Genomic DNA, 9,834 nt, shown 5'->3' with positions numbered 1-9,834 from the left:
TGTTTGGTTGTTTCATAAGATAATTAAATAGAGTGTAATAAGATGTACTGTAGCACATGTAGGAATTGCCAGGATTTTGCAAAACTAGTCATGTGGTCAATTACGCAAGCAGGCACTAGTCTGGTAAGTCCTTCTTACGTGCTATTGCTACATTTCTGGTTACACCCTGCATTGAGCTTCATTGAGTTCTAACCACAGGTTTTAACACAGCGTCTTACCTCTTAATTAGATTTTTTTGGTTCTTTTTTTGTGTGTCATGCTTCATATTGGAATAGACAGATATATCAAAGACTAGAGAGTCCACATTTCACTTTAAACAGAAAGAAGTACAGCAAACACTGCCAACAAGTGGTAAAAATATCAAAATAACAATAAATAACGAGAAGTCAAAATTAAAATAACACAACTGAAGAAAACAGGAAATGAAGAATAATACTAGCTGTAGCACAAAATTACCAAAATAAGCCAATCAAATCAATGCAAACAATTTTATTTGCAAGCCAGGTCATAAGGGCTAACCTATAAAAATAAGACTTTAATTGTGACTTTAAAATATTGAGCGAAGCAGCATCACTAATAGAAAGGGCCAATGAGTTCATATAACAGTGCAATACAGGGAATATTAGTTTGCACATTGCATTACATTAGTAGGCTGAACATTAAGGGGACTTCACTGAAAAATCCAAAAGCGTGGTAAAGGAATGAATGAGTGAGGCAAACACAGCTCTGAAAGGTTTCTTTTATTTTCCCAGATTGTCTGTTTTCCACTCGTTCTGGGCAACTGCTAAAATGAAAGTGTACAAGCAAAGCTCAGTGCAGATTTGGCATGCGGCTTCACTATTTGTGTGCACGGCTTTTCCTTTCTGGCAATATGACAGCCAAATGTCACCAACTTCACACAGTTTGTTTGCAAGCATTCTAAATGCTTCCAAATTGTGTTGTGCAATACAGCTGTGGCCAAAAGTGTTGCATCACCTAGAATTTTAGGATTGAGACATCTTTTTTTAACCTATATGTGCATAATTTATATATTCTGTTTAACATCATGTAATCAAATAAATGACAAATTGATATAGCAAGAGTCTACTGGAAGCCATAACAGTAGTACAGTTTTTCAATTTTGAAATGTCAAATATAGTAACGGAACATTATTCAGCAAGTTTCATTTGACTATGATCTATTTCTATATGGTGATGCAACACTTTTGGCCATATCTGTATACTCACGTCAAGTCTTGGATAGAGTTTGCCAGAAGGCATGTGGGAGACTCTGAGGTCAAGTGGAAGAAAATGCTATGGTCTGATAAGACTGAAATAGAGCTTTTTGGCCTCAACACTAAGGGCTATGTTTGGTGCAAGCCTAACACCGCACATCTTCCTGAGAACACCATCCCTACCGTAAAGCATGGTGCTGGCAGCATCATGCTATGGGGATGCTTCTCTGCATCAGGGCCTGGAAAGCTTGTGAAGATAGAGGGAAAAGTGAATGCAGCAAAGTACAGAGAAATCCTGGAGGAAAACCTGCTGAAGCCTGCAAGAGACCTGGGACGGGAGAAGATTCATCTTCCAGCAGGACAATGACCCCAAACATACAGCCAAAGCTAAACTGGAGTGGCTTAAAAACAAAAAGATCAATGTCCTGGAGTGGCCCAGTCAAAGCCTGGACCTCAATCCAATTGAGAATATGTGGAAAGAGTTGAAAATTGCTGTTCACCAAAGGTCGCCATCCAACTTGACGGAGCTTGAGCAATTTTGCAAAGAAGAATGGGCAAAAATTGCAGTGTCCAGATGTGCAAAGCTGGTAGAGACTTATCCAAATAGACTCATGGCTCTAACTGCTGCCAAAGGTGCCTCTACCAAATATTCACTCAAGGGGGTGAATACTTATGCAATCAATTATTTTCTGTTTTGTATTTGTAATTAATTTAGAACAATTTGTAGATTTTATTTTTCACTTTGACATTATGGAGTTTTTTTGTGTTGATCAGTGGCAAAAACTCCTAATCAAATCCATTTTGATTCCTTGTTGTAACACAATAAAATGTGAAACAGTCCAAGGGGGTGAATACTTTTGAGAGCCACTATATATACAGTGCCTATAGAAAGTCTACACCCCCTTGAACGTTTTTCACATTATGCTGTGTCAGTGCCTCAGAGTTTCATGCATTTAAATAGGGATTTGTTCCCACTTGTCTACACACCATACGCCACACTGTTAAGGGGAAAAGTTTTTATTGAGAAAAAATTGATATATTAAAAATACAAAACTGAAAGATCATAATTGGATAAGTCTCCACCCCCTGAGTTAATACTTGGTGGAAGCACCTTTGGCAGCAATTACAGCTGTCAGTCTGTTGGGATAGGTCTCTACCAACTTTGCACACCTAGATTTGGCAATATTTGACCATTCTTCTTTACAAAACTGTTCAAGTTAGAAGAGAGGTTTGGGGAGTCACATTGTGTCAAGATCGCTTTACTCATGCCCAGTTGCAGAAGAGAGGTTTGGGGAGTCACATTGTGTCGAGATCACTATCTAGTTTTATGTAGTAACAAAGAAATAATACAACCGTCTGTACCCTCAATATCAATCCACATTCCTGCAAAAGTAACTTGTAACAATTAAATAATGGTAACACTGCAAAATATAAATAAATTGAATCTAATCAAATCAAAACCACATTTTGCTTGTTTTGTATTTTTTTTTTTTTAAAAGCTGTAATTATGACAGCTCACATAATTAAAATGTAATCCTATGATTAATTGGGCCCTCATTTTTAATATGTACTCACATGCAAGTTTCACTATACATAGGAAAATCAGACCCCAGTAATAGAACACACTGATCTGCCCTAATTCTGTAAAATGTAAGATGTCTGTTCTAAGTTAATGTCTATTTATGATGTTAATTTATATCAAATCCACACATTTGTACAGCAGTATCTCACTTAATATTTATTTGTAAACCAATGCAAAGATTATCAAGTGTTCTCAAAATCCAAAACAGGGAGGGCATGAAAAACAAGAATTGCCATTTTAGTCTCTCTATATGAGTCATGAAACAAAGTAGCAGCTGGAATGAATTGAGCATTTGTCTAGTTTGAACTTGTTTCAGGAGTACTGCAAATAAAAACATCTGGGAATTTTTTTTTAAACTTCCCATCACTGCTCTGCATCTTTCTGCCCAGGCCTCACTACACAGCCTTGCCTTGAAAACACCTAAATGTGTATACAAGTGTAAACGTCTGTTTAAACAGAGATTTACAGCCTTGGGGAAAAAAAAAGCTTCCCACTCTACTATCTGTACTAATAGTAAATGCCCACATTATTGCAGGACGTGTGTCAAGTACAGTCTTAGCTTAATAAACTGCTGCGTTCAAGAACCTGAAATAGCTGTCTAAGTCTGCCTTCATTTCCACACAACACTACAATATATATTATACTCTGCCTCAGACTGGACCTGTTGGCGTGTGTTAACATATGGTGTTAAGATAAGGTGGGATCTTGCGCTCCTGTCAGGTATGAAAGGTTTAAAGAACATGCTTGTGGTGCTTCTGCTAGTTTCTGCTGACCCCCGGTGGTAAGAGGAAGTAATTCATGTTCAGTCTAACTACTACACCTCATTGAGATACCTGTAAAGTCCTCCTCATATGTTCCTATAACCTTAGTTAAAGTTTGTTCTTATAATATGCAGCTGGAGTGGGTTTGGTCTTATCAAAATAGTTACTTTTCTGCAAGCTTGTTGCAAGTTTGTTTTGCAAGATGCTTCTTTTCCCAACTTTCCCTTTGGTAGTTAAATACTGCTGAGCCAAAAATTACAACAAAAGATTTAAGTACAACAAAATATCCCAGGACAGAAATGTACAGGCCACTTGTTCTACCGAACAGATTGTAGTAGTGAACTTCCGGTACGACTGTTTTTGCAGTCCGAGTTGAAGTGTCCGTTTGTGTTACTTTCACGGCCGTAATATTTTATTTAGAAAAAAAGAGGCATCGATGGCGACAGAGCACCAACAAGGAGCTCCTTCAGTTGTTGATCGTTATTATACCCGTTGGTATAAAACAGGTAGGTAATGTCGGCGTTATCAAGAGAAAATACGTTTTAAAAGTAACAAAACAATGCTCGCCTCTCGCGAATTTAGAATTGGAATTAGAAAGTAGAAAGAACTAACACAGCAGTCAATAGAAGTTAACATCGCAAGGCTTTTTATTATGTCGTGTGTGTGTGGTATTATCACATTGTACAGCAACTGACTGCCTAAACTGCGTTTGAAATTAATAGTAACCCAGTGTTGTACTTTATCATTATTTATTTTATTTAAATATAATTGCAACACTGGTTTACAAATAAGTTAGTGCTCCCTCTCAACGTGAAAAGCAAATAAGTAGGCAAGTCAGCATTAACACTCGGTGTTTCAGAATATGGCTGTTAAAGTTTCTAGTTTACACCTACAAGATGATATAATACTGAGATCACCTAGTATACTCTATGATCTTTTCTTTTCTAGATTTGAAGAGTAAGCCATGTGAAGACCAGTGTGTTCTGCAGCACTCTAATAGGTATGATTTCAAATAAAACGGATCCTCTAACTGCCAGCACTTTTCTAAAAAAAACCTTGGAGAATTAACATGCATGAAACAACACTATTATTTACTGTCCTACTGTTTCTGTTGAAACCCTGAAAAAGGCGCAGGGGTACGCCCAATTTCACAACAAGCCACTTTAGCATTTGCAATTATTAATTGTAAACTTTAGAGCAACCCACAGTATTACAATTTTCTAAAACATGTATCATTGTTTGTAACTTGGCCCATTTGTAGATCTTGCATTAAGTCATATTTTTTTTTATCTTTATTGCTAATTTTGTTTCATTTGTAATTTGGCTTCCTTCATGGACACACAGTGTGGCACATTGACCCTGTTTTTAAATACCATATTCATTGGAATGAGCCTTCAAAATATACAACATTTTCTTTATCATATTCTCAACTTTTTAAATTTGAATTAATTTTCTTTACTTAAAATTGGACTTGTGGTAGCAAAGTGCATTTGTAAACATTCCTGGTTTTACTAAGAGTTTAACAAGACATAGTTGAGCTTTTTATGTGTACACTGGCTAATCAAGCTGGTATTAAGACCTGGAATGGCTGAAACTGCTGTGCAATAGCAGTCTTATTTCCATCTCTGGTCCTGAGACAAATGTGAGTGGGGTACTATTAAAACAGAAAGAAGAAATTGATTACCAAGCGATTATCAAGAAATGGCTCTATTAAAATATTAGTTAGAAAAGGAAGAGTGAATTTAAGTGTGAGCCGTGTTCTTTTGCACTTATTTATTTTGTTAGACATCAAATATGAACCAAACAAATTTGATCAATGAATTAAGAAAAAGTTGGTTTGCTATTTGTTTGGATGAATGTTTGTCCCAGCACTGATACAATATCTTTGACCCCTAAAAGAAAAAAAAAAAAATGTTGACATTTAGGAAGAAAATACTTTCAAATTATTTTTTGATATTATTCTTCTCTTATTTGTTTGTCCTTAAAGGGTACATGAGGGCCTTTATTTTATTGTGTTACTACAGCTGTTTTGTAATGTGTGTCTATTGTTTTATTCTAACTTTTTTTTTTTTTAAACATTTTGACCACTTTTTAAAACTTTTAAATTGCATTCCCTGCTTCAAGGTGGCTTCCCCTGTACCTGCATGGACCTCTCAGAACTACATTTCCCATCCTCCTCCTGCTCACTGGTAAATCCATCAGTTACATATGCAAGCAGGAGGATGATGGGAAATGTAGTTCTGAGAGGTCCATGGGAAGACATCTTGAGGCAGGGAATGCAATTTAAGTTTAAAAAAGTGGTCAAAATGTATAAAAAGAAAAACATAAAAAATTAAAACAATACACACACCTTACGTAAACAGTTGAAGCAAACATGGGAACACAATAAAATAAAAAGGTCCTTGTGTGCCGTTTAAGAACCAGTTAATGCAGCATCTAAAACCCTTCCACAATGTTGGTTTATTTTTTAATGCAAGCCTGTATAAAATAGTGCTTCGAAATGCATTTAAAGTGCAAATGTGATGTGCGAGGCTTTAATATGGCAACCTTGAAAACAATTGAGAGATCAGGAATATACAGTAGTGAAAGGGTATGGACGACTCTACCAAAGCCATTTTAACTTTTGACATGTCGTCAAGGAAATCGAAGCAGAATTATTCACGAAAACAGCCACTCTAAACCGAGGTCCAGGTGAAATCAATACACTCATGAGTACATCGGTGCTTCGACGATGGTGGTGCTGCTGCAGGGTTAACATCTGTCAGGTGTATTGTACAGGCTGGGTGCAGGCAAAATCATTCTTTCGAGTATAGATGAGAATTCAGATCTGGAAAATAAAATCAGCACATTGGCAACTTCTGCTGCACTGTGGATTGAAGTGAGGAGGACAATGCACTTGCTGATTAAGTACCTAACCACTGAAATCTTATTTTTTATTATTTTAAAAGCTGTAACTAGTTATTTCTTCTTTTGGCTCCACAGAATTTGTGTCATCACACTTGCAGAATCGCATCCAATTTTACAAAATGGAAGGCAAATCAAGAGCATAAATTACCAGATCAGCGCCAACTGCAGCAGGCTACAAAACAAGGTTTCTGGGAAGTCAAAGCGGGTAGGATACAGATTCACTGTCAGGTTATTGTGAAGCACCCCTGTGAGAAGAGCGTGCATGAGTTTGCAAATCTGCTAATATTCCATTAACCCATTTCAGTGAACTGTCCAGTGCCTCAGAAAACACATTTGAGACAGTGACTTTATATTTCCATGGACAGACCAGATAAACCCTGCACACTATATTATTATTCTTCGTATGTTTTTTGTATTCTAATTTCTAGTGGCGTTAACTGCTTTTGTCTCGTTTTCTGCTTTTGTTACAGTATCTTGTTGTCTAATGTGCTAACTCTTAAAACAGAGTTCCAAAAGACATAAATATAGCATGTGGTATGTTTTGCACAGATTGAGCAGTACTGCAATGCCTTGATTTTGTCATCTGTTCAGGGTGGACAGTTCCTTACAGAGCTTGCACCCCTGTGTAGAATAACATGCACAGATGGAGAGGAATATACAGTTTTTAGGTAAGACATGCAGTATTTAACCATTTTGAGAACTAATAGCACTTTGCATTTAGAAGTTGTAAAATAAACAAAGAAACAAACAAAAAAAAGATGTGCAGTTATGACACTTAAATGTGGCATATAGGGTGGAGGATTAAGAACAGGAAAAGAAAAACATGACAAGATAAATAACCTCAGAATTTCAACATTGTCAGGATACAGAGATCAATTACCATAGACATCTGTCTTATTTTGTGTTGAGCCCAGTGCTTCGCTATATATGTGGACAGGATTGTTGCATTTTGCAGTAAACTTAACGATATCTATCTATCACTCTAAAAATAATTTCTACATCTTATAGCAATGCATCAATATAAAAGAGATATTAAATTAAAATATATGCTTACCTTCCAGTATATGGAAGTGTAGTATAGGATATATTGACAAATAAAAACTGTCTTCAGAAGGCAGAGAATTGACTTTGATTCTATGGAGAATCCATTGATGGAAAGCTAGGGTTATACCACCTTTCCTCTGAGCATTCATATTTAGACAATGCAACATACAGAACAATAAAAGAAAGTAAATGGATAAATAAACTGAACACGATTATGGCAGCAGGACTCAGCAGAAAAGAATGAACTAATTAACTCCAATAAATATATAACATTTAAATAAATAAACAAAATGTAAAAGTTGTGCATGCTGATGTGCTGAGGAGGTCAAATCAATGCTGATCCTCAGAGCCAGCAATGCGTGATAATATAATAAGTTTATATAAACTAATGTTAATTAGAATTACTACAGATTTAAAGATAAAAGTAAAAATGATGTCACAACATATAGAACACCAATAAATCATGTAAAAATCAATCATGGATTTGAATATAAACAACAACTCGTTGTCATGCCGTCCAAAAACCTATAAATACCTCCAATGTTTTGATTCAACAATATGCTCCCTTTCGTACAACATATCGAAACGTTGGGCAGCTGGCTCTTTGAGCATATAGAGACACACACACACACACTGTATATAGATTTTTTTTTTTTCCCCCCTCAGTTGTATCAGAGGACGCCTGTTAGAAGTCAATGAAGACATTCTTACGAATCCTAGTCTATTGCAGGAAAAGGTAAATACATGTCCATGTTAGAGAACTTGAGGTTTGAGACATTCTTGTTAAGGCAGTTGATAAAAAAAAAAAAAATAAATATATATATATATATATATATATATATATATATATATATTTTTTTTTTTTTTTTTATGCTTCTGTTCTTTGGGTTTTTATTAATTGTATTTTTATGTGCTTATTATTAGCTGTTTGAGTTCTATGTAGATCTTTTTTTTTCGGGGCTTTTGTTTTTGATATGCTGTATGAAATTAGTGTTTTCAAAAATTACTTGTGTTTTTTTTTTTTTTCTGTCAATATGTATAGTAGTAACCCGACAGTACTTGCACACTTAAGTTGTACCTTCTTTCCTTTGCTGTCTTCCATACAAATCCCTATGGTCGTCTGGGGTTTTTGTGTGTAGGCATTTTTGTACATTTTGCCACAATTTTGTTTTAAATGCAGCTAACAAGCCTCCATCCCAGTCTCCAATAGAAATGTAGGAATGTGCTGTCACTCAGTAGTTGGGGCGGGTTTAAAGTATTCAGAAAAAATCAATGATAGATACATGTCTGGAAGGCGGGACATTGCTCAGCAGCACTGGGAAATGTATTTATTATTATTTTTGTAGGTTTTAACTTTTTAGTGGTAAAAGGGCAAAGCCAACATGAATTGATTCACCATTTCCAGTTTTTCTGGTGTTGTTATCCACAGATTTCATTTTTTTGGTAGGGGTGTTTTATCAGTTAAAACTGAAAATCTGAAGCCCTACATATATACATGTTAAACACCATATACATGGAAAGTCTTATCGCTCGTGGAGAACTGTTAAGTATTCTGTTGACATGCCATGGCACTCTTATTAGTTTGTTTTAAAAAAATAACTTACAGATGGTGGAATCAGGATCCCTAGCAAGGAATAATGTCTGTGGCTTTTACCTACATACAGATTTTTTTTTTTTTTTCTCACCAGCCATCCACAGAAGGCTACATTGCAGTTGTGTTGCCTAAATTTGAAGAAAGTAAAAGTGTAACCCAAGGACTGCTGACCCAGACAGAGTATGAAGATATTCTTTCTAAAAGAAGGAGCACAAACCCTGAGCCATGCTGATGAAGGGACTGCAGGCTGGGCTGCTGTACTGTGGTTGCCTGTCTTGTACAGTTGGAGGGAATACCAGGAGTTGTGTACAACAAATAGCTTGATTGTTTATTGGCTTTAAAAACAGCTTTTAAAGGCTAGTATTGCAGTTAAGACTAAATAAGGAGAGGTGCGGGGGTTTATTCAGTTGGTGTAAATACAGTCATGGTTTAAACCATCGCTCTGTTTGGTTTAAAATATCTTGGTACACAAAGAGCCCGCTGTCTTTGAAAGGTTGTGGATTTGTATGCTGTCAAAGGTTATTTTGGTTGCCGACCTGACAACATGAAAATAAATGGTTAAAACACCATGTGTATTGGTGTGAAAAGCTGATCTCTGTTTTAGAGTAGGAAAGCGGGCAATACCATAGGTGGCTTGAGGATTAATGAATTGCGTTTTATTTAAAAAATATAATATTACAGGTTTGTTAGAGAAATGTAAAAAAAAAAAAAAAAAAAAAAAAAAAAAAAAAAA

The 9,834-nt window shown here is 35.8% G+C and overlaps 1 protein-coding gene across 1 annotated transcript; it reads left to right on the top strand.

Annotated features, from left to right (window-relative positions):
• Positions 1–3,908: 3,908 nt before the first annotated feature.
• Positions 3,909–9,820, top strand: LOC121313664 (protein Abitram-like). The gene is made up of 6 exons (XM_041246436.1): positions 3,909–4,062; positions 4,505–4,556; positions 6,539–6,668; positions 7,055–7,131; positions 8,174–8,243; positions 9,196–9,820. Exons 1-6 carry the CDS (start codon positions 3,993–3,995, stop codon positions 9,331–9,333), a joined length of 537 nt encoding a protein of 178 aa, XP_041102370.1. The 5' UTR covers positions 3,909–3,992; the 3' UTR covers positions 9,334–9,820.
• The last annotated feature ends 14 nt before the right edge of the window (positions 9,821–9,834 follow it).

The sequence above is a fragment of the Polyodon spathula genome, chromosome 3, assembly GCF_017654505.1.
Source record: "Polyodon spathula isolate WHYD16114869_AA chromosome 3, ASM1765450v1, whole genome shotgun sequence".
NCBI lineage: Eukaryota > Metazoa > Chordata > Actinopteri > Acipenseriformes > Polyodontidae > Polyodon > Polyodon spathula.
The sequence above is the reverse complement of the archived record's forward strand: the minus strand, read 5'-3'. Positions and strand labels throughout refer to the sequence as shown.